Source organism: Ornithodoros turicata, chromosome 2 (genome assembly GCF_037126465.1).
Source record: "Ornithodoros turicata isolate Travis chromosome 2, ASM3712646v1, whole genome shotgun sequence".
NCBI lineage: Eukaryota > Metazoa > Arthropoda > Arachnida > Ixodida > Argasidae > Ornithodoros > Ornithodoros turicata.
The window spans coordinates 92,745,998-92,771,103 of NC_088202.1; the positions used below are offsets into that span (position 1 = coordinate 92,745,998).

The 25,106-nt window shown below is 44.2% G+C and overlaps 1 protein-coding gene across 2 annotated transcripts; it reads right to left on the bottom strand.

The window, feature by feature from the left end:
- Positions 1-950: 950 nt before the first annotated feature.
- LOC135383846 (uncharacterized) lies at positions 951-16,426 on the bottom strand. Of its 2 annotated transcripts, none has more exons than XM_064613148.1 (9): positions 16,260-16,426; positions 15,711-15,780; positions 15,395-15,549; positions 8,900-9,198; positions 7,152-7,421; positions 5,597-5,789; positions 5,220-5,314; positions 5,054-5,142; positions 951-1,315 (listed from the first exon to the last, which is right to left on the bottom strand). In XM_064613148.1, the coding sequence occupies exons 2-9, from the start codon at positions 15,741-15,743 to the stop codon at positions 1,184-1,186; spliced, it is 1,266 nt and encodes a 421-aa protein (XP_064469218.1). In that variant the 5' UTR covers positions 15,744-15,780; positions 16,260-16,426; the 3' UTR covers positions 951-1,183. The 2 variants fall into 2 exon arrangements, with proteins under 2 accessions (XP_064469218.1, XP_064469217.1); XM_064613147.1 differs by lacking the exon at positions 16,260-16,426 and adding an exon at positions 15,841-16,003.
- Positions 16,427-25,106: the final 8,680 nt, after the last annotated feature.

Genomic DNA, 25,106 nt, shown 5'->3' on the forward strand with positions numbered 1-25,106 from the left:
ACGATGATTAGTGTACTCTCAAACATGAAAAAATTGAGTGCTTCTACGCTTTCTTTTAAGCTGGGCTGCAGTCTTGCCCACTTTATGGAATCCGGTAGAAACCCAACTGAAACCCAAGGTGGGCGACGCTACCCTCTAAGCTTAAATCAGGAATATTAAATCAGGAGGAAAAACCTAAAATGGCTTGAGTTACCCTATATCGCTTTTGTTCTGAAGAAGGTGGGGCTATCTGCGACATAGACTACCTCGTTAGCTTCCCCAACATTCTTTATTCTCCCTACCATTGCGTACTCTCTTGGGTCTGGTGCACCCTCAAGTTCTGTCGCATCACGAGCTATGCTGCTACCCGTGCTTGTTTGTTTTAATTGTGTATTAGCGCCGCGTAGCAACTGCGGGTATGGACGGGGAACAGATACATGAACAAATGGAGAGAAGGCAGCAGGAACGAGTGGGTGACAAGGTTTGTATGCGTCATGGGAAAACTTCAGGGGGAACTGTGCCCATATTAATCTAACGTCTGCCGGAAAACTCAGAAAACCTCAGTCAGTAGAGCCGGTGGTAGGATTCGAACTCACCACCTCCCAGTCCCACCACTATCAACCACAGCGTGGATGTTTTTGCCCACTCGGCCATGACGCTGGTAGCTGTCCTTGTGGTTTGGCGTCCATGCTGCTGGACTGCAAGCTATATAGCTTGTTGCCCTCTCTCCCCACATCGGCTTGCTGAACAATACTTTCTCTGTTACACCGTTAATTGTGTAGTTCATGCGAGATTAGCCGTAATTTTACTGACAGGACCGTTATCTGTATCCGCAGAGAACTGGTGTCTCAGAGACACGCAGCCATACATCAATGTGGAGTTAGACGACATACGACCCTAGTGATGTGAAGGAACGGCGCTTGCAAAAATTCTATACGCCATTCATTCATTCACATTCATACACCACAAAAATTCTAATACACCGTCAAAACTGTTGCGCTGTCTGTGCGCGACACAGCCATATAAGGATGGCACATTTGGCGTGCAGTCAGGGATGCGCCACGGACGCTTGCAGAACGATACGAAAGTAAGAATTGTCGGGGAAACATATTGTAGGAAGTACGTATAGATCATGTTGAATACACGAAAACCCCGTAGTAGACAACATCGAAAGAAGATATTTTTGTATGTCTGCTGGAAATCATCAGCTGTCGCCTCTGGAGCAGACACGTCTGGGTCGTGGTTGACGGTGGCGGAACACCCGTCGGTGGTCGCCCCTCTGGGATGCGTCTACGTCACCATCGTTCGCTCCGTCAGCATGCTGATCTCGGACTACCTATGCGAAAAGAAAAAAGAGACGAAGAGATCTGTTACAACAGGAATCTGCGAGTTTTGTAGGAGCCACCATCTCCATGTTTTTCTTTTCTAATTCCAACTGCAACTGCTAGGAGGCAGCACACGCTACTGCCTTCCAATGACATTCGTGCCGGCAATGGGACACTTCACCACGCCAGCTATTAGTCCAGTTCTACTTAACCTAGGGAACTGTGTCAATCTTGCGCAACTAGTGCTCCTCACGCCTCAGACAGGGCCGATTGCAGGGCACTAGCATGGCGACTCCGTCTGGAGTGGAGTTTGCCCTGAGGAAGTAGTCGCGGGTGTAGAAATGTCGGAACTCTTCATTGGTGGACTAATTTTTGTCAGGTACTTGTCTAATGCGTCGACTTCCTCATAATTTTGTCTTGCCTATCTTCTGATAATGCAAAGGGAACACGAGCAGGATTTGGGGAACAAAGGACTATAGGATAACCAGGACTTCTGTAGCTTTTTGACAGCCAATAAAGTGTCATGCAGGGGCAGTTGATGAAAGGGCATTCACTATGGGACTCGGACCCATACCCAGCGCATTCCACGTGTGCATTCGCTTCCCGTTTCTTGTTCCTTTTCACCAACTTTGAAGAAATATGCAACTGGAGGTTGTGAGGTTTAGGTTGTGCCTTCTTCCTTTAATGTTTGTTTGCACTCAGTACGCTATGCTGGCTTGCTAGTTGACAAACAGTAAATTATCTGAGATATACACGACCAGTAGATTAAATTGGTATGTAAATTAAATCGGTAAAGTAGGTTTGCTCTCGGTAAAGTATTAAATCGGTAAGTCACTTAAATCGGTTTATGCACTGAATCTCTCAATGCTAATGATCATAGTTGCCTCGCGACGTAAAGTCACGAAATATTATGTATACTGGACGCCACGTGAGGCTCGGTGCCTTTCTCAGGTTGGCGCCAGATATGCAAGATGTCCCGATGGATGTATATTAACATTTATAAAAGACAGAGCGCTCTACATGAACGAAACTCACTGAATGTTGTAAGCCACTCGTGTATCGTATCAGCATTTTTTGTTGTGTCTAATTATTTATATACGACTAATTAGACACGTAACATGAAAAACGGTTAGGAGCGCTGGCTCCTTGACAGTGTTTTTTTGTTCCCCTTTTCGACGACTAATTAGCTAAGTTTTGTATGAGCTTAACCGCCAAGGTCTCGATTGGTAAGTTGAGTGTCTTGGGAAACACCCGACCGAGGCGCTTTCAACAAGGTACGCTTTGCATAAGCAAGGGACGCTTATTTTTACAGCGACATGCTGTATCAGGAAGGTTTTGCGGCGTTGATAGTTGCTCATGGCGACCGATATGTAGCAGAAACGAAATGACGTATCTTGCTATGACTTCACAACATACGGTACGGTGGGCGCCACTAATGACATCACACACAAATTGCATTTAACCACCTGCGGCACTGCCATTGGCCGGCGCGGTAGTTAATCGCAGCGCAGGGAGTGGGAGATAAGCTGTGGCCGTGCGAACGATAGCATCGTCGCCGTCGTCTACATATCGCCCCGAACCTCACAAGCGAGCGTCACAGAATTTATGCTACAACCATTTCGTGCATTGAGTCTATGAGTCTACTTATCGTAATCACCGGAGACTTAACGTGAACATCAGTGACCAAGAGAACAAGTGGTTTTGCAGCTTTCTCGCTTCTCAATTATGCCTGTGTGTATTGTCCGACGTGCATTGACCTAGTCCTCGCCAAGAACATTTCCGCGGAGCTGCGATGACTCGCATTCGCGACACACTTTACTTATATAAATGTCTATTTGTCGCTGTTTGAATAAAGTAGAGATGGGCAAAGCGAATCCGCGAATCCTCGAATCCTCGGATCCTATGCATGGATTCGAGATTCGGGAATCCGAATCCCTGTGACCAAAACGGCGAATCGAATCTTTCGAATCCGCTTACCACGTTTATCTGTTTCTTTTTAAAATTGGCGCCTGCGGAGTCCGCCGAGAGCCTGATTGGCCGGCGTTTGTTTTCTCGTTTGTTTATTTACGTTGCTGGAGTGAAGGAGTTCAGGGAGGAACTCTGACATCAGGAGTTTAAAACTAACATGGTTGTGCTTTTGATTATTACTTTGTTTTCTGGAGAAAATTCAGACTCGAGAGTTTGTATTTTCTGTAGTCCATGAACAACGTGTTAACTAAATTACATTTAAGAAGTATACGGGTATGTTTTCCCCTGAAAGTGTAATATTATTTAGTTTGTTTTTCATTCGACAAAGATATCAAATCTTGCTTCAAAACGCTTTTCAGTAGAAGTATTTTTTTCCTGGCGTATTAAACTTTTTTAAAGAAAGGATTCGAAAAATTCTGGATTCGTTTCATCTCTAAAATAAAGCAAGTGTGAAAACTAGAGATGGGACGAATCCAAGGAAGGTTCTGCGAATCTACGAATCTTACGACTCTCGAGTCTTTCGAATCCTTTCTTTAAAAAGAACTTAAAAAGACAACAACAGCAAAAAAAAAAAAAAAGAATAAAAAAGAAACACGCACTTCTATTGAAAAGTGTTTTGACGCAGAATTTGATATTTATATTTGATGAAAAACAAATTAAACATTAATTTATTTAACATGTTGTTCTTCGACTACAGGAAATACATAAATTCTCGAGTCTGAATTCTTACCATAAAGCTAAGGAACAATCAAAAGCAAAACCATGTCACTTTTAAACTTGTAGTGCAAGAGTTCCTGCCTTTCTGAACTCTTTCAGTCCAGAGCAATGAAAATAAACAAACAAGAACACACAGCTGAAAGTTTTAAATTAATGGGCCCAGGGCCAGCCGGCCAACCAGGCTTTCGGCGGACTTCGGAGGCGCCAATTTTAAAAAGGAACAAACAAACGTTTTGGGAACTGGGATTAGGATTCCCGAATCTCGGATCCCTGCCCAGGACTCGAGGATACGCAGATTCGGCTGGCCCATCCCTAGTGTGCGTGGTGAACACAACCTTGATAACATTGCGCCGCATTACGGGAAGAAGATACAAGTATCGCTATCACTACGACACCTACTAGCACTTCGTCGCGCTTTGTGGCGAAAAGGCGTGTTTTTCCTTTTTGTCTAAAACGAGAGCCCGCGAAATACAAATATACCACGTGACACCGCGCGTGCCCAATCGCGGCGGGCGTTGGGTGTTTCTCAGAGCGCTTTGCAACTTTCCACTTGGCATCTTGGGACCGACGCTGAACTGAACAAGACATTCGTTATCATTATTCTTTAAGATGGTGTGCTCGAAACGTTGCGCGACGGTATGTGCAAACCGTTTTGGTAGGCTGGGACTTGAAACGTTGCCATTTGTCTTAGCTCGGGTTAGGGAATAAGGTATAAGTTAGCTAATTATTCTTATCTAATTAACTAGACAACAGTAAATGACTAATGCACAACTGCTAACATTCAGATGCTTTCATTGGCGTACAGCGCTCAGCCTTCTTTTAAATCTTTGTGCTCGTTAGTTGGGACACTGTCCACTTCTCTATAGCGAGACGAGGCCATAACACTTTCGTTGTAGTTATTTCGTCTACACTCTTCCTTAATGCATGCCAATCTGTAGCGAAGAGGCGTGCGACATATTTTACAAAATAAACTTTCCATACTTTCGGGTCCTGGATGAATATCACACGATACAACACTGTTTTCAACAGAGAAAGAATAGCTGAGCGAGCAGAAGGCTACTCACCAGAATAAATCCCAACAGAATAGCTGCACCTCCAGCAAACACGGCAGCCATAAGGAATTCCACGAGCATCTTCAAGTACATGGCGACCTCTAGACATGGCAATTGATCGTCAGTTCCCACTGGTGGCAGCTTACAGGTTGACTCAAGCGCTGAGCTTGTCACTTACCGAAGTTAGTTCGAGCTTTCCAGTGCGCTGTTACTGGTTCACTGTAGGTTACATTCGAGGAATTCCCACGGAACGTCTGAACGTTGTAGTAGAATCTAAGCAATGATAACAGAGCGTCATTTTCGCTACACAACCGTCATACGAGACACATGGCGTCACCACTTTATGTAGTGGTAGTCTATCGCTATCCAAAATCGCTATCGACTTATTGCAACGCCGTATTAAAGAAAAGCAGAGGCATCAAGCGCATTTCGACAGTGTGGGCCAAATAGTATAGACATTTTTTGCAACGGCCCATCGCCGTGTTATTTTGTGTGCACGCGCACATTTTCCACGATCTCTTGAGCACTTGCAGAATGAAAGCACTGAATGCCTACTTTCGGAATGGTGAAACATCTCCGATGACGACGAAGGTCTGATTAGCTGGCAAAACCGCCGCGAAGCAGGTGCCTACCCAGGGACACCAGGACACTTGGAAGCCGTCATACATATGCCCAAACACTTTCCACGTTAGTTTCACCGATGAAGCCCCGTAAGGTCGGACCATGACGTGACACGGAGGATTTGGCTCTACAACGACAATAGGACACGTCTTAAGAGGACCATGAAAGGATATTTGATATTTGATGATATTTTGAAAGGATTTGATACGACCATTTCCAATTTGTTTCTCGATAATAAAGCATTCACCCTGTGAAATATGAAGTTGAAAATCGTTGAAATAGCGAAAATATCCTATGTTAACCACGGCCGTGAACGGCGGCTGCTGCGACACGCCTGCGAGGCAAACTGGCTGGTGCGTCAAATACAGGGGATGCTCCAGACTGGCGGACGGTCTTTTGCGAGTAAATTGCAAATTTTCCAAGCAAGCTTGCAAACTTCATCATAAAACATGTTTTAATTTGACCTGGAGCTAAGATCGTATCTAATGGTTGACACAGTAGCCAACCGGAAGTGTAATGTAGCCGTTGATTGTTGGTATGGATACCCCACGACCTACTAGATTACCATGTCATAATCGGCAACCCCTATAAGGAGCCCGTCCGCACGATCCGCTAGGGGCGCAACTCATTGACCCGCGAGACCTACATCATGGTTGGACAATGGAAATGTGAATTTTGAACGCGCACAAGCGGACGTACGACTACCGTAGCAGACGACAGCAACAGCTCCTATGAAAACGCGTAGATGATGAACGTGATGAACTTTAGAATGAAGCATCTCTCGTGGGACATCCACCGCTTGTACAAAAATGCTAAGGTAAGCTGAAGTACAAAGTATTGCTGAAATTGAGAAGCAATAACCGGGCCGATGGGTAGCGCCACAGCTAGCGCCCAAATGCAGCGCGGGGAAGGGGTGCCTATGACATGATCGCTATAATCTAGTAGGTCGTGGTACCTACTGATCAGTGCGGTTACCGGAGCACATTTTCCTCTGAGCTGCTTCTTCGTCAGAAAATGTATCTGTCGGTGGCTTTTTGGGAGCTGCTGCATACGGAACAATTCGTAGACGCTGTGTGCGTCGCATAATCGCTTCCCCCATCGCTGACAATTCGCGTTTCGCAATATTTCTACTGAATTCGACGGCAGACACACACGACAGCGTCGTTTGTTGTCTGAACTGCATCCATGCACCTACGTGGTCCCGCGGGGTGTGTGCTTCCTGTCGTCCACAATTGACTGAGAAGACTGGATGTCGATGACGTAAGCCCGCTTCTAAGGGATGTATCCGCCTCGCAATATTCGCGTGGTAACTGCGCCCCCGGTGTACTGAATACGGTTAAAAGTCGATGTGTTTATGATAGTGAGGGATCTTGAGAACCGTTTCCGGCAGAGTACTCAGAATTCCCGAAATCACTTCATGGTCCCTTTAACGCACCGAAATCAACGCATTTAACGAACAATTGAATTGTACTTAGACTAACGGACCTACCGATTTTCTTGCTGTCGAAGAAGCTGGAAAACAGTTTTCTGGATGTGTACACCCCGATAAAGACGCTGAACCTTAAGAGATTGGAGGGCACCATGTAGACGCCCGCTCGAGTGTCAACGTGATCTTCAGCGCACTGAAAATCACACGACCGCTCTGACCAACAAATTAATACGAGCAGACTGGCAGTCTTCCCGTGAAGCTTCTTGGAGAAGCCTTGCCATTTGACACCGATGAGGAACGGAGACTCTTCTACGCTTCTGAAATTAATCTCTGGAAAAACAAGGTTAACAAGGCGATTAACCGTTAACCGTGATTGAACAAACTACGATCAACAAGGTGATTACCACTCACTAGGCACCTGATAATGGACAGCTTTCAGCAGGAGATTATCGGGACACTAATCTAGGTCTCGCACATTGGCATGGCCCACCAAAGTACATTCCTGCGCACTACATGACGTTTGCGACGTTCAAAACTACTGAATCCAACACGATGGAAATTGTTCTGAGGCTGGGACACAGAAACACAGAAATCCACAAGTGCATAAGAACAATTCATTGTTCTTAGGCAGTCGAGGATTTGTTTGTTTGTCCTTTCTTCTGTGTTCCAGCCTCAGTACACCAATTTCCATCGTGTTCAACAGATGCCGCTTGCGTGGTCCCGTCGTATGAATGTGCGTGTGAGTGAGAAAACATGTAAGAGTGAGTGGGCGTGGTTTGTCCCTTCAGATGACGCAACCTTGGGAGTCACTGGAGAGGCGTGTTAGCTTAGCTCAATTGGTGGAGCCCTGGACCGGCAATTCAGAAGATGAGGGTTCGAGTCCTGCAGCTGGCTAACCTTTTCAGTGACTTCCTTCTTTCTTCATTGTGCCGAGTCTATAATTTAGCGTCCAAAGGGGCTCGCATGTTCAGATTCATAGCCTCTTGCCTGCTTAGCAGAGCCCATAGCCCAACAGAGGTTGTATCAGATGGAAGGGTTGCTGCCTGGAGATGCATTGGAAGGTGCTACAGCGCCACAGAGTAGTATTCGACACATTTGTTTTTTACTCGTCCCGCGTTATATTAAGTGTCACGTAAAAATACGTTGGGAAGAACGAACGTATCGCCTTCCCACGTTGAGGTCTCTTGCGTACTGTGTACGCAGACCGTCACATGCAAGTGTGACTATAGTCGCTCCACCGCTTGCATAAGCAGCGTTTACATGAATAAGACACGAGCGTATCGAATCGAGTCGAAACCGGAAACAAGACGATACGCCACATTTCGATGGATGCGCATCGAGTGCAGGCCGAAGATTGCGCATGACGACGCCATGATGATGAAGACAGCGCCACATTGTGCGACATATTGGAAAGTTAGAGGCGCTCTTCCGCAAATACTGTCGTTTCCGGTGTTCCGTAACCCTCGCACCGAACGTGTAAAAAGTAAAAAGCGTAGCGTCTACGCACCATTTTCACGCACACTTCAGAATGAACCGCTTACATCCACTCCACTCCGCTGAACTCCTGTTTATATACACTATCTGAATACGCATCCACAGTCTCGATCCACCTCTGTTTAGCGGATTGAATACGATACGCCCTCCTAGAGAATTGGCCCGTTTACATGGGCGGATTGGATTCGACAACTGGATCCGATACGCTTGTGTCGTATTCATGTAAACGTGGCTACAGTCAGACAAACACAACACAAGCCTCACAACTCTCAGTTACATACTTCAATAGATGAAATAACAACGATAAAACTCACTTTTGCGAGGCTTTGTACGGAAGGCGAAGCAGGCTGCTAAAGGAGAATACCCTCCTGGACACTTCATGCATGGTGCGAAAACGCAGGCCAAGTAAGTTGTTAACTGCTCCAAGTAGTCGCTCATGAATTGAGATACAATCTCCGTACTGGTTCGTGGTATGCATGCTATGTTGTTGTTGCCTTGTGGAGGCCGACAGCCGACCCAGGGTCCAGATTCGTCTCCACGACAGTAATGCACTACTCGTGCAGTCGACCCCGTGCCACGCCCTACCGTGCGAGAGCAATGTAAGGGTCGCACTCTGGAATAAGAAAATTGACGAACTGTCATGATGTGACAGTGTGGCCAGGGACTAAGCAATTTTGTGAGAGAGGGTGTGGGAGAGCAGTACAGTTCGGGAAGGTTGGTAGTATGGGCAATGGAGAAGAATGTGCTCTAGATCATCTACAGCACCGCAGTGACGGCATTGGGGAGACTCAACTTGCCTCAAGCGGTAACGGCACTGCGCTGTAGAAGCCACATCGAGGCGAATTCGATGAATTAATGCGGCACCTTGACGACAGGTATGTCGAGGCATGGGGAAAGCGAGCGCTGGGTCAACTCTGCTCAGCATGGCTGGGGGGAGAATGTCAGCGGTCCATTGGAGTCACGAGGCGTCGAAGTACGGAACGACGGTCTCCTATCAGCAGCGCAATACGGGTCCGTCTCCGAGACGAGAGAGCTGCTTCTGCGGCGCTGTCGGCCTGTTCGTTCCCTTCGGCACCGCAATGGGCTGGACCCCATTGGAGAACAAGCCTGTGCCCTGCTTCGTAGACAATGTTGTTAGGAGCCTCGGATGCCAGAATTTTCAATTGCTTGCAGCGCAGATGTCGTGTTCAGTGAACACGACCCATTCCCGCGGGGTAAAATCAACGATGTGCTGCAGAAAGGAAGTATGGCATAGAGTTCCGCATCTGTGGATGAGTTTTGGTGCGAAAGGCGACGTCCTTGCACTGCACCCTCGGACGGGATGACGAATGCCGAAGCGGACTTGCCATTTCGAGATGCACCATCGGAGTATGCTGCGGCAGAGGTAGAAAACTTTTCTGGGGGATTTCAGGGGGAACCTGATCTCTTCGTTCCTGGACGTCCGGAAGACGTACGAAGGTGGGTGGCACAGGCAGAGACCAGGGCCATCCTGCTGTGTGACGTCCTTAGCTATGAAGCCAGTCAGAGCATGGCGTGTCCTCTGCGCTACGCGATGGAAATCACTTTCAGGACGGTATCGAATTTTCCTGAGGTGTGGGTGACGGGGAATGTGCGCACGCAAACGTAGAAAGTGTCGAGCCGTTTCACGCTTACGGAGAACCTTCACCGGGAGTTCACCGGCTTCAGCCAGGACTTGCCGTGTTTCAACCATTCTTGGAACGCCAAGGCAGCGACGAAGGCTTCAGGCAAACAGCGTCCGAAGGGCATTTAATGACGTTGTGGAAATCCTGTGCAAGATTGGAAGGCTGTGAAGCACAGTCGCTCTCACCAAAGCCTCGTGAACGGCTAGAAGGGAGCGCTGATCACAGCCCCCCCCCCCCCCCCCCACAGAGTGTAGGACTCAGAATGCTTCCTTGGGGTACGCCTTGATGTACAGGATGCGTAGGGCTTTGGCCGTGGGATGTGCGGACAGCGACAGTCCGGTTCGTAAGGAAATCGTGGAGCCAGCTGAAGAGTCGACGAGACACACCAAAAAAGCGTAAGGCGTGCAGCACACACATGTGCGAGACGGTATCATAGGCGCGTTTGATGTCAAGGAAAACTGATACAACGATCTGCCGATGTGCACGAGCGTGTTAGACTGTAGAAACGACGTCGAGAACTAGATACATGGAGCTTCGGTGGCGACGAAAGCCTGCCAATTCGTGAGGGAACGCACCTTGCTTTTCGAGCCACCAGTCGAGACGATGCAAAACCATTCTCTCCATCAGTTTTTCCCACGCAGCTTCTCAGACTCACAGGGCGAAAAGAGGACTGGTCATTTGGTGGGTTGCCTGGTTTCAGGACGGGAACAACTAACGCCTCCTTCTAGTGAGATGGTAGGGATCCCTGTTGCCAAGACGTATTATAAACATGAAGGAGAGCTTGGAGTGACCGGCCGTCAACGTTTCGCAGTGCGGCATAAGTGATGTTATCTGGTCCCGGGGATGAGCCCACATTCACAAGTTTCAACGCAGTCTTTAGCTCGATTAGAGTGAAGTCGCGGTCCATAACCTCCGGTGGATGGGGTCAGTCTCGGTGAATTCGGCCGTCAAGCTCTGCACAAAACTGCTGTGTACCGCAGTCGTCGAGGTAGCCGCCGGTGTCGTTAGTACGACGGAGAACTCTGTTGCAAGCGTGTTTTCATCTACACCCTTAACGACAGCAAATGCCGCGAGAGGATTCTTTGTGGGGGTGCATCCTTCAGAGCTTGAATTGTCCTTCAGATCTTTGTGAGTGGGCCAAACGGTGAAAGGTGTTGGGAAAACCTACGCCAACGCTTCCGTCTTCTTTCTTAAGTTCTCGTGTAACTTTAGCTTTCATCGGGCGGTATGCTACAATGTAAGGAAATTGCCCTGTTCGACGAGCCGTTCCTTCTGCTCTGCGACGTAATGCCCTAAGGTGGTTAATTGCTAGAGAATGGCCGACGTGACCTGTTACCCTTCTAGACAGGACCACCGCGTCCTGAATGGCGCAACGAATGGCTTGCGAGAGGGCCTCTTGGGACATACCGGTGTGCACGGATGTTTGGAGGCCGGCACGAAAGAATCTCCAGTTCGTGAAAGTGATTAGTCCAGTAGTAGGTGAGAGAGGCAGTCTGTCGTGCGAAATATATAGGGGAAAGTGGTCAGGTGTTGACATCGGTAGCGCACGACAAGTGGCGAATTATGTCTGCTGAGCACCACGAAAGATCCAGTACATCGTGTGACATTGGTGACATGTATCATTTCAATCCGCTGCCGGCATGTCACTGAGTGAGTTTCTTCGGGTTTTGGAACTGTATCTCAGTTCTACCACTGTTTCTGATAACGAATCTCTCTTTGTACAGTCTGAAGGGATTTGTATTGGTTCATCTGTTGCTCCGATTTTATCTGAAATCTACCTCAATGTTCTTGATAGTGCTGTACACCAATTCTTGAGTTCTGTGGGCTCTGTTCCTTGTCTGGTTACGCGTTATGTAGATGACATCTTAGTTATTTCAACGGACGGCGCTCTTGTTTACCAAGCCCCACAGGCTATGAAGTCTTCATCCTCTGAGTTAGTTTTCTCTGTTGAACGTGTAGTTGATGGTAGGCCTCAGTATCTTGATCTTTCTTTGAGGTTGTGTCCCCTATTTTGTTGGGCGCATGGTAAATCTGGTGGAAAGCCGTTACTTCCCGTAAACAGCTCTTATTCCAAACTCAGAAAGTCGGGCATTGTAGCCTCGCTCATCCAGTCTACGCTAAATAAGTCTTGCTGCCAGTCAAAGTTACTAGAGTGTTTCCTGGGCATAGGTGATCTAAAACCTTGTCGTTCTGAGCAGCCTTCCGCACGAGTTTGCATTCCATATTTTCATGCTGTGTCTCATAACATCCTAGCCGCTGCAAAGAAGTTCGATGTCCAAGTTGTTTTTTTAAATGTTGCGCGTTTAAGCTCTAACACCCTTTCATTCTGATAAGTCAGTCTGCCGTATTTCACACAAGACCCGCTTTGTTGAGTGCGCCGTAAGCGTTGTGTATTATATTCTTTTTGCATGTGGTTTTTGCTAAGTAGGACAGTCTGGTAGATGCTTAAACATTAGGCTCTTAGAGCATAAAAGGAATGCAGACAGCCTTTCAGGAAATTCTGAATTGGTCGAACACTTGAAAGATTGTCACAATAGTTTCCCGCTTTTCCAAGAGACCAGTGTTTTGAAAAAGGTGCGTGACCCGTTTGGGCGACTCTTAGCTGTGTACAAAGAGATTAAGTCACGAAGCAATCTCAGGTCTGGTGTCTCAGGTTTTATCGTCGTTTTACAATGTACCTACCAACTCGCATGCACCCTTGCACTTCTACGATCGGATATAAGTTGGCTGTCGGTTGTTACGTAGGCTTATGTGAGCATCCTCCATTGCTTCCATTTTGCTTGATGTATTGCTCAGTGATGGCCACTAACTACTTCTACAGTAGTTTAACTATAACTACTAACTACTTCGCGATGGAGTAGTTTAACTAGTAGTTCACCTACTTTTCAGGGGAGGTAGTTAAAACTACTTCTTTAACGACTGCAATGTATCTTAACTACATCTATGACTACTTAACGTTGTCCATCAACACCAATCCCATACTATAGTGTTCTAGGACACCTAAATATGAATCACAAGCAGTGATAAAAGTGAAGATTTAGTACACATGCACGGCACAATTGCTCTGCACCTCCGTTCTCATCAAACAAGTAGCTCAAGGGAAAAGTCGGCAGCACAATCGTCCCGTGAAGCTTGCGGCAAAGTCGGAAGTAGTTGGCGCCGCAGTAACCTAACTACTGTAGTTAACTACTCGAAATAGTAGTTGCCACTACATTTCTGCAAGTAGTTAACTACTTTTTAACTACAATCAGGTAGTTTAACTAGTAGTTTAACTACATGTAGTTGACTACCAGTGATGGGCAAAGTACCTCAAAATTATACTTAAAGTAAAGTACCAAGTACCTGTCATCATTAGTACTTCAAGTACAGTACAAAGTACCCAATTCCAAATGTACTTCAAGTAAAGTACAAAGTACTAGGCAAAGTGCTTCAAGTATTCATCAAGTACATTGCCAATTTAATTTGTATCACTTTGCATTTCACTGTGTAGTATCTATGTCTTGCCTTTTTGTCAAAACTTTAGCGAGTATTCTTGACAAATGCTCTGAAGCCATAAAGTCCTAGGTTAAGTGGTAACCCGTGAATATGAACTTCATCAGATGTCATAATTTGCAGTAACGTCTAGAGAGGTAATCACTCAGCTGTGCTGTGATTATGCAAAATAGTATTATGTCCTGACTGATCCAAGATCACCCGCCTAGTGTGGTGTTCCGGTACTAATCTTCTGCTATAACAGGCTAGGAAATTTCAAGGGAAAAAATACAACCAAATATAGATTATATATTTCTGGGCATTCCTTGATGCTTTTTGAAATACAACATGTTCAAAAAAAGAATATGAGGAAAGTAAAAAAGGATGAAGCACAATGTAAGCCTTCATTTTTATACGACTGTGATCTGCAGTAATGTAATGCATATATGTGACCAATTAAAAAACGTAAAACGTAAAAATGAAAGCATGTGTATCTTTTAGAGTGTTCATCATGTAATGCAATCACACATATCAAGTGATATAAAATGATAATTGCCAATGAAGGAAACAATATAAAAAAGCATAGCACCCTCCACTGGGAGAACTGAAATGACAATGGACCAAGTCATTGTGCTGCTGGTTACAGTGTCCGTTCCATTCGTTTTACATAATCATAGAAGCGTTGATACTTTTTCAACAATTCAAGCCTTTCAACAATAGATCTGCTTCAAGAAATATGCTCTTTGAAAGCAGAAAAATCATTTTTGGTAAAATGTCAGACTGGGACTCTTGGTACTGCATCCCACTAAAAGCGCAAAAATGACGACAAGAAGACGAAAACTCAGAGATAGCCCTATCGGTGTGTTTTCGTCTTCTTGCTGTCATTTTAGCGCTTTTAGTAGGGTGCATTTTTTATACTCTTTTGTGATTTTTTGTCTGCAGTCCAAGTTTGGGTACTTGAGTACTTGATGGGAAAGTACTCGGAAAAAGTACTTGAAGTACAGTACAAAGTACCCAATTCCAAATGTACTTAAAGTAAAGTACAAGTACACAGAAATGTACTTAAAGTACTACTTGAGTACTTGGTACTTCAAGTACTGCCCATCACTGTTGACTACTGGCCATCACTGGTATTACTGTAGGTCCACGAAATAGGGAGATAAAGGGGGGCTCTTTTTGTACGATAGCGGTGGCGCTTGTGTTGACCTAACGAAGCAGCGCATTCTTGTACACGCGTCGACGCACAGTCGCTAAGACTAGGCAGGATCCCAACTCACATAAGTCGGGTTAGAAGTCCGTTTTTCTCATCAATATTCCTGATGCCATACGAATATACTTTCTCATTAACATTATGTGCCAAGTGCTCTTTTGTGAATGTTTTTCTCGATGTGTTAGAGCAGTGCCTGACCGTGACTAGGTAGGTACGCTACGCATTCGTTTTCAGTTCGTCTACAGTGTCGTCAATGCGAACATGAAACCTGCAGCGGGATTTGAACCCAAGCACTATAATGATGTCGAACAACCTGTCTCGGCTAACACACGGCTTGTTTCCTGATGTACAGTAGCATTGCACCACAGTGAAGGTAAGTAATCTAAAGCCTACCGGAGCACATGAAGCGTTTGGAATTCCAAATTATAATGGTCCGCTACGTGGTTCACTATGGCACACAAATGAATGCCCGAGTATCGTCGTACCTGGCACTATTGACGAAGCACACGCACGGACGCCGATCGGATCTACCACCTTGCACTTGCACGGCGCTGCCTAGATCCTGCTTTTCTGCTTCTGCTAAAACGGCGGCACTCAGAAGCATTTGTGTGCACGGGATGAGAAAACACGCCAATAATTTCTGCAATTGAAATAAGAGTTGAAATAATAATTGTAATTGGATTCACTTTGGCCACCTACATGACCACCCACACTTCCACACACATTGAGTGTACATCAATGTTACTCGCTGTGTGAAGCACAGTGTAGGTCGACTGAAATGAGGAGGTGGAAAAGGCTTACCACGCAGGAACCGACTGTCCTCAGAAGCGCCATTTGTATATTTGACAGTCCTGTGATATGGTCCTTGATCCTGGAATGAGGATAGGGTGATGATCATAAAGATAACCATACCTAGATACTGGATGTAAACCTTTTATCTTGGTGTCAACTTTTACACTGACTTCAGTTATAACTCAGTGGACAAATGAAAGCACTATTGGTTAGTAATGTGTACTTATGCAAGAGTAAATGAACATCTGCTGAGAATGTTGTCGCCGTGCCACAGGCAACTAAGACGCGCGTGACGCGAGCGTGCTGCGTGACTGCGAGTCACCGAATATCGTTTTTATGGTAGTAACGGTGTACTCATATAAGAAAATATTATTTTCACATTCAATTTTCGTAGTAATGAATCTCCCGAAGGAGGCAAAGCTTTTACGAACACTTTCTACGGGTGGCCATTCTACTTCAGGAGGGTCTAGCGCCGTTCACAAAATATGCTCTCCTGAACATTTTGGCTTACCAAGATTCAATCTTTCCGGAGTGGCTAAAATAGTGACAATATCTTACTCAAGCTTTCACTTCTTATTTCCGGTACCGCAAATGTCTCTTCATCAACTGCCTCTCTATAATCGTAACATGCATCTGGGCGCCGTGAGCCCTAAAAGGGATATTCTTGAGCCGTCGACAGGTTTTTAGATTAGCTGCATCAGATGCCATGTGCACAGTTTCGTTCAACAGAGTGTCGTAGTAATGGAGACAAAGAAGAAAACTCAATGGCACGGCACGGCACGGCAAGCAAAGCGCGTGGGCACGGTCACATACGTTTTCGCTTTTAGCGTGATGTCACTATGGTGCATGGGCGTTCGCAGGGTTTTTTCCAAGGGGGGGAGGGGCAAAGCACTTACGGGGGTGGCAAGAGTGCAAACCCCCACCCCCCTACCACATCTTTTTCTGGAGGCGGACGTTTCACACTGTGTGGGTGTTCAGGGGTTCTTATCATGACAACTGAGAATAATCATTACGACCTATGACTGAAGAGTGCACTATTTTCATAAGCGACCTTGGTGTTCCGGGGGGAGGGGGGACATGCCCCCCTTGCCCCCCCCCCCCCCCCTCGGTACACCCATGCTATGGTGAGCTACAGCACGAGCTGCTGCAACGTGGTAGAGGTCACAAGGGTGTCTTAGTGAGATAAAGGTGACTCAGGACTGTTTCGCTGTGTGACAAAACGGGATTAGCAAACTTTCTGCGGAATCGGTGTCTTGACTCCGTGGGAAAACAAACAGCGGAAGTCACGCACAGTGACATAATGGCATCGAAAGCCCTGGCTGCAAAATTCGATTATAAATATTTATCTGGAAGTTTAATTGAAATACATTCGCAGCAGCTATGAGCATCACGAAAAAGAATGTGACAGCGTCTTTGAGGCAGCGCGAAAAGGTGTACAACGAAGATTGAACATGAAGAAGAAACAAGTGTGACCCTCTCCGTCTCTTGCTTCCTCGACTTTCCCGTCATATATCCCCAATTTTTTAAGCTTTGATATGCGTCCGGTCTGTCATTTCAAGGGCTATGCTGTTCTGTGTGCTTCATTGGCATCAGCTGCTATACCACGCTTTGCACGCTTTTTATGGGACAAGCCACCCTGTCTGTTTACATACGTCGTTGCGATGTTCACGAACTGTACAGGTAGTAAACATTTGCACTCGGTATTGTCTTATGCGACATAGAATCATGAATAACGACCCTGCATTATTCAAATGGAACGCATTAGCTTGCTTGACCGGGCTACACATCAGCCTGGTTAGAATATCAAGAAACAGCAAAGGAACCATGTAGCCGTTGTATAATACCGTCGTGCAGAAGCGACGTCTACCATTAGCGTTTCCTCATGTACTCTGCGTATTGATTCAGGTATACGTAGAGCAGAAGGGAAATAAATTAATGGAGGAGAATTAGGGCAATAACGATTTTTCAAGCAGCGTCCATCACTAGTTTATGCCTTACGTTGTTTCCACAAGACATTCATTGACACAGGTACGTCATCTGAATTATACATGTCCCCCTCGGTTAAAGAATTGTCCCTCGGCGGGAACGATATAAAAAGTGGAGGTCCAAAATGTATAGACATAGTGACAGGTAGTACTTTAAGTGCTAAGTACTCAAGTATTTAAGTACATTTCTGAGTGCGTGTACTTTATAGAACGTGAAGAAAATCAATGTGCAAGTTTCCGGCGATGCCGAATCAAAACTGACAAAGACGGTTGAGAGTAGTACGGTTGGTAGTAGTATACGCAGGGTGTCGGAGCGAACCCAAAACCGGAACCGAAAACCGAAAAAAAAAAACGCTATTTTGGTGCGAACCGGAACGGAATCGAAACCGTATACGTTTTTTTCGCTCAGGAGGGAAACCGAAAAATATACTTAACAGTTTTCGGTCCAAGAAAAAACTTCGTCGGTTTGGACTACGGATAGGCGAATGAAACAGACGTCGTGTGTTCTGAAGTCATGTCGTGGATACTATACGAGAGTTACGGTTACGATGGAATGTATGTCGGTACACTATGACCCTTAGGCTCCCTTTGTAATGGTTCATCGTTCGCGCACGTACACAGACTTAAAGGTACATGTGACTCTCTAGCAATGTGCCGTAGTGTTCGTTTTAATTTGATCCCCCCAAACTCTCCTCAACTAAACAGCGACCCAAGGGGGCTGCATAACGGCTTCTTTATCGGTAATGTCGCGCAACGCGTCCCTTGTTTGAGAGCAGCTAAGTTGAACACATTTACGTATACGCGAGGGCAAGCCCGTGCGAAGTGGCAACTCTTCTGTGGACAGGACACGAAGAAAATAAAACGGAGCCGTCGAGCGCGCTTGTGAGAGAGGGTGTTCCTCGATTTGCGTCGTACTCGTGCGGTGGTGCGTGTTGGCTAGTCAGTAGCAACAGACGTACGGATGGGACGCGATCGCTGCAACCCAGCAAGAAAGTACTTTACGTATGACATCACGACAAACAAGTCCGTTTGTAGCATGCGCTTCAAGAAAGGAGAAAGCCCATTTGAACAGACAGTAACCTACATGAACCAGGAGCTACAAATTTCGCAGCTGTCTATTAATATTAGATACCATGTATGCGGAATAAACGGGTTTACATTTTGTAACATTGATTTTTTTGTGGGGATGAATATTCCCAGCAGAAGCGGAACCGGTTAAAAACCGGTATGAACCGTTATTTTTTTTGCCCCGGAGCAGAACCGGTACCGGATCGTCTATGATGTAACCGGAACGAAAACCGGAACGAAAAACGTTTCGGTTCGACACCCTGAGTATGCGACTTAAACTACGGCCATGTTAAACTACGGCACCCTGCCACCCCTGCCCCTGAGCCCTGCGCGTATTTTTCCCCGCGCGGCGCGTGTGCGGAGGGTTGTCGGCGCGCTTATCGGCGGGGGGAGGGCTGCGTGCGCGCTTACCTTCTCACACTTTTCGGCCTGGGCCGACTTCTTTCGACATTTTTGAGCCTTGGCCGACTTCGTCCGCATATTTTTTTTCCCGTGCCCGGCGGGCGGCGCTCGGGTGGAGGGCTGCTGTGGTGGGCGGAGCGTGGCCAGAGGGCTGCGTGCGCGCTTACCCGCTCACATTTTTCAGCCTTTGCCGACTACTTTCGTCATTTTTCAATCTGTGCCGACTTCAATCGCAATTTTTTTTCCAGCTACAACAGGTGTGCAGCAGGCGGTCTACATGCAAAGGATAGTCATACACAAAAGTACAAGTGAAAATGTATTTATTAAAGTCATTAGTGTCAGGAATTATGTTATGACTCTGTATGAAGGAGAAAAACTTAGCCAAAAATCTGATGCAATAGCATTGAAGGAGTATCACAATTTTTTATTAGTGATAATGACGCAAGTTTTCAATTAAGCAGAATGAGTAGCACATTTTGATCAAAGAAGATATTTTTAATCAATACGATTACAATCACAATTAAAAGTTTTATTATAAGAAGTCTAACATTATTATACGTGAGCACCCTAGCGGAGTTTTAATTACAAAGTTCTGACAGGATGTACGTAACTTCATGCACAACAGCTAATATTCCATTATGACACATTTAATCAAAGAAGATATTCAATATTTATATATTTAATCAATATGATTACAATCAAATTACAAGTTTTATTATAAAAAGTCTCACATTATTATACGTGAGCACCATAGTGGAGTTTTAATTACAAAGTTCTAATAGGGGATGTATGTAACTTCAAGAACAATAGCTGGGTCGACTTCTCTAGCGATTTTTTATTGTTTTTTCCAGCGCGCGGTGGCTGGCGCGCAGGTGAGGGGCTGTCCGTGTGCTTACCAGCTGGCCGAAGAGCTGAGCGTACACTTATGGTTGTGCACCCTGGGCCGACTTCGCTCGCATTTTTTTCATGCGGGTGTGGGCAATTTACATGCAAGTAGGAGCATGCACACTGACAACACCGGGCCGACTTCTTTGGCGATTTTTCACACTGGGCCGACTTCGTGCGCAATTTTTTTCAGGTGATGCGTGAGTGGTTTACATGCAAGTAGGTGGGTGAGGGGGTGTCCGAGTGCCTACCATCGAGCCGGAGACCAGTGCGCGCCCTTATCCTTCTGTATTTTTCCACCTGGGCCGACTTCTTTCGCGATTTTTCAGGCGGCGCGTGAGTGGTTTACATGTAAGTAGGGAGATGCACACTCTCAGCCCATCCAGGCGACGATACCGTCACACCTGGGCCGACTTCCATCGTCATTTTTCGATCTGGGCCGACTTGAATCGCAAATTTTTTCCCGCTACAACAGGTGTGCAGTAGGCCGTTTACATGCAAAGGATAGTAAAGTCAAATAGTGGCAGGAATTATGTTGTAACTCTGCGTGAAGGCGAAAAACCCAGCCAAAAAAAGAAAGCAGAAGGAATGCAATACATATCCCAAAAAATATGGGAGGCTAAGTTGAATATTCCAACATGACATAATTAATCAATTTCTTATGATGTGAATAGCACACACGCAAGGAAATAACGAGAAATACGATCAACAGCTAATAGAGAACCAAAACCCATCACGTAAACAAGAGGTACACAAAGGATAAATAATTGAAAACGAATCTAACAAAACGAGAAACATGACGAATTTAATACAGCACAGAGCTAACACGTGAACAATAGACAGGAAACTAATATCGAAACAAGATAAGCAGCTAATAGAGAGCCCAAACAATGCACAATCCAACACGTAAACAAGAGGTACACAAAGGATAAATAGTTGAAGAACAATCTATCAAAACGAGAAACATGCACGCTCTTAACACTGAACAGCAGAGAAACACTCTAAACGGCGCATCTGCCAACGTGTAAACAACAGACACATGCAGGAAAATAATTGAAAAAGAATCTATCAAAACGAGAAACATGCACGGAGCTAGCACTGAATAGCAGAGAAACACACATCCATCCACACGTAAACAATAGGTATATGCAATGAAATAATGAGAAATACAATCAACAGCACCAAACACCAAAGCAAACAAGAGTTACACAAAAGAAAATAATTGAAAAACAATCTATCAAAACGATAAACATGCACGGATGAATAGCAGAGAAATGCTTTGAACGATGCATCTGCCAACATGTAAACAACACACAGGAAAATAATAGCGAAACAAACTATCAAACATTACAAATTGAAATGGAAATAATATAGCTTTTGAACTATCATAAAATCATCCTTGCGACCTAACAATATACAATTTTCGTCCTACTCGGGCACTATAAACATTAATTTGACGGAGATATCCAACACATGCAGTACAGACAAGCTTTTCACAGTACAGCCAATCTTTGCTACTTCAGCCCGGTGGGGTCACTCTCTCCCTCTATACAGCCCAAAGAGAAGAATCCGCACATCCGTTGTCAGTCTACGGGGTGGGGAACCCTCTCTCTTTTTCACATTCTTTCCTCCAAAAGGAAATATTCGTAGGACCGGTGTACAGAGACGAAATTTTTTATTGATCGCAAATAGACATTGGAATTATTCGATTTTCATGAACAAAATAAGAATTCTATCAACAAACAATAGCACGCAAAAAGAAAAACATCTAAGAATAGACTTTTATGTCAGTGCAAACTGGTTTTAGGGAAACATTATCTAAGCAAATGAGAAATATTATCGGCGCAAACAATACTCAACCAAAACGAGAAACGCTGCATTTTAATGTATTTCAGATCTGACACAACTATTATGCATACATTATTCTCAACTCACAAAATATCAATCGAGTGAATATCTGAAGCAAAAAGAGAAAGTCAAATTTATTCAATGATAGAAACAATACTCATTCGAAAACGAGAATCAAATTTAATTACATCGTTTTATGATAATTTTGCAATAGTAATTTCTACACGCAGAAGCCACAAAAAACAACTCATCTGAAATGCAAATTAATGTAAAAGTTTGCTACAGTGAAAATCAACGCACCCACAACTTAAAAATACTTTCCCAACTAGTAGAATATTTTTATTAATATCAATCCAGCGATCATCTGAAGCAAACTCAAAGCAGTAATTAATTTAGGGAAACACTTTCTGACCAAGCAGGGCGATACATCACAGGAACACATCTTTTTCATTCAGAGCCCACTAACAAACAAAAAAAAAAGAAAAAAAAGAGCGAGTAAGAGAGGGAAGCTGAGCTCCCCAGCACTTTCGCCAAGGTTACGCCCCGCAGGGAGTAGGGGGATCCCACAATGGTCGTGGTCAAAGTCATAAACTAACTCCAACAACTCAAGCCGGGAATTGAGGGTTCTAGTGCGTTTAAAGCTCGCGTTTTTCTCGTTCATCACATCTTTTTTGTAAATTGACTTTCATAATTTTCACGACAGGTGAATATTAATAACATGCTAAACATGATAACATAATAAATTTTTAATAAATAAAATTAGCATCGATATGATTTAATTAAGTGTCGAGGCACACTACAAAACAGAACAGACAATTGCTATACATTGAAGAGATAGACGGATTTTGTACTCGTTACCATAGGTCATGGGAGGACCTGATAAAAAGCTGCTTCGAAAAGGAGGAGCCTCGAAACGATTCAATTATCGCTGCATTTCAATACGTCCTAGACGTGGTAGTATTCGGAGATATGGTGCAAATTATGGAATTCAAGATGCGAGAACTTGTATGCCGAATGTACAATAGTTATAAAAATATTTGCACGTCAACATCGGAAGGACCACTGGGATTGATGGTGGAGTTTTTGAGGTTTGCTAACGAAGAATTGAAATACACTAGACCAAACGTAATTGTAATCATTGCAATGGGCATTGCATTAATCAAGAAAGCAATCAGATCAAATTATCATATACAAGCAGTCTATATCGCACGATTCATTACGGATTTGTTGAAATTACACGTAACGGTTGAAATGAAAAGTACACAGAAAATCTTATCACGTGATGTATTCCACTCTAGAGCCTCTACACATTTATTTTATTCTACCAGTCAATGGTGTCGAATGAACAGAAGTTCAATGTTGTCGTGCAAGGTCTGATGTATCATCACTTATTGAAACTCAACAAACATATCAATTGCGGTGGACCACAGGACGATTTTCATCTAATACTCTCTTGTGCAAGTTCTGTGCAAGTTCATCGCAACAAAGTGCAAGTTGTTGAAGCAATACAAACACGGCGACAACATATCACCTGCGTTAATCAACGCTGGATTCAAGCGCCCAATAATCAGAATAAACTACTTGATGTCTTCGGAATTCATCAATCAAGACAACAAACGGAAACTTCAGAGTTTGGAATAGAACTGTAATTTATCGAAATAAACAAGTGTATAACTGAAATAATAAATGTATTCTTTGTCATCATTGTAATGTATTCTACACATCGCAACGAAAACAGCTTATGATTAGATTGAAGATTGCTAAGGAGACGTTTATTCCACACTATGTACAATGATCTTCGCATGGAATCAGCGATGGTAATCAGAGATTTTACACGACCACACTTTATACAACACCGACACCCGAAGGAAAGAATTGTAGAAGAATCGCTAATTGAAATTTAGAGGTATGTTACATCAATCTTTGTTTACAAAGAGGATCACTAATATTTTGCGAAAGCTTATTTTATGAATTAAATTGCACAGTGTATATATTTTCTCAGACGATTGGACAGTTAACAATACTATATTGAAAGGAATCTGTTATCAAATGACGCGCAGGTGGAGTCTACAATGGTAATCATCATAACATGCGGCACACAGAGAATCGAATTACACAACTGTCATCAGAAATGTTTAACCACTATACAGTGAAGATGAGCACTATGCATAAGCTATGTAATTATAATAAGTAAATATTCCTTTTTCAAACTTAACCAAAGCAGCACACATAAACGTAGCTCCAATTCACAGAATGTACCCGAGGTTTTTCACTAGCCATACTGAAAAACTATGAGTCTATCCATTATGTCACGGCATATGAGGCACTACAAATGGGAAGGGCATACTTTAATTTTTGAAGATTTTAGCTCATAATGAAACAAAACGCAAACTCCAACACCAAAGGTTCTTGTTTAAATTTTCAAAGTCAAAACTGTACACTCTTTCTTAAAATTTTTTAATATATAGATTAAAAAGCTGTCTATATAGTCACACATTGTATACAAGATATTTGTTTGTACATTAATTGCTCAAATTTATCAGATCACATTAAGAGCAGTGGCGACTATCACACATCAGTAAGTGTTTAATTAAAATTTGAACTGCTGCCACAATTAACGAACTGAGTTGTAGAAAGTGTAATTTCACAGCTTTAGCTGGCTCACTTTGATACGCGAAGGTTTTTTAAGAACTCTTTCACGATGACAAAGAATTTAATCGAGTGTATTGATATTTTCTATATACTCTACAACGTAATGTCAATTCTCCATGACACGGATAGTAAAAGTTACGAAGTTTACGGAAAGTTACGGAAACTAGAAAAGTTATGGCTCTCTATTAGCTGTTGATCTTGTTTCGATATTATTTTCCTGTCTATTGTTTACGTGTGGATGAGGCAAAGTTCAAATTGTGTGTCTGCTATTCAGCGTTAGCTCTGTGCTGTATTAAATTCGTCATGTTTCTCGTTTTGATAGATTCTTTTTCAAATATTTATCCTTTGTGTACCTCTTGTTTACGTGATGGGTTATGGTTCTCTATTAGCTGTTGATCGTATTTCTCGTTATTTCCTTGCGTGTGTGGTATTCACATCATAAGAAATTGATTAATTGTGTCGTGTTGGAATATTCAACTTAGCCTCCCATATCTTTTATTATGTGTATTGCATTCCTTCTGCTTTCTTTTGGCTGGGTTTTTCGCCTTCACGCAGAGTTACAACA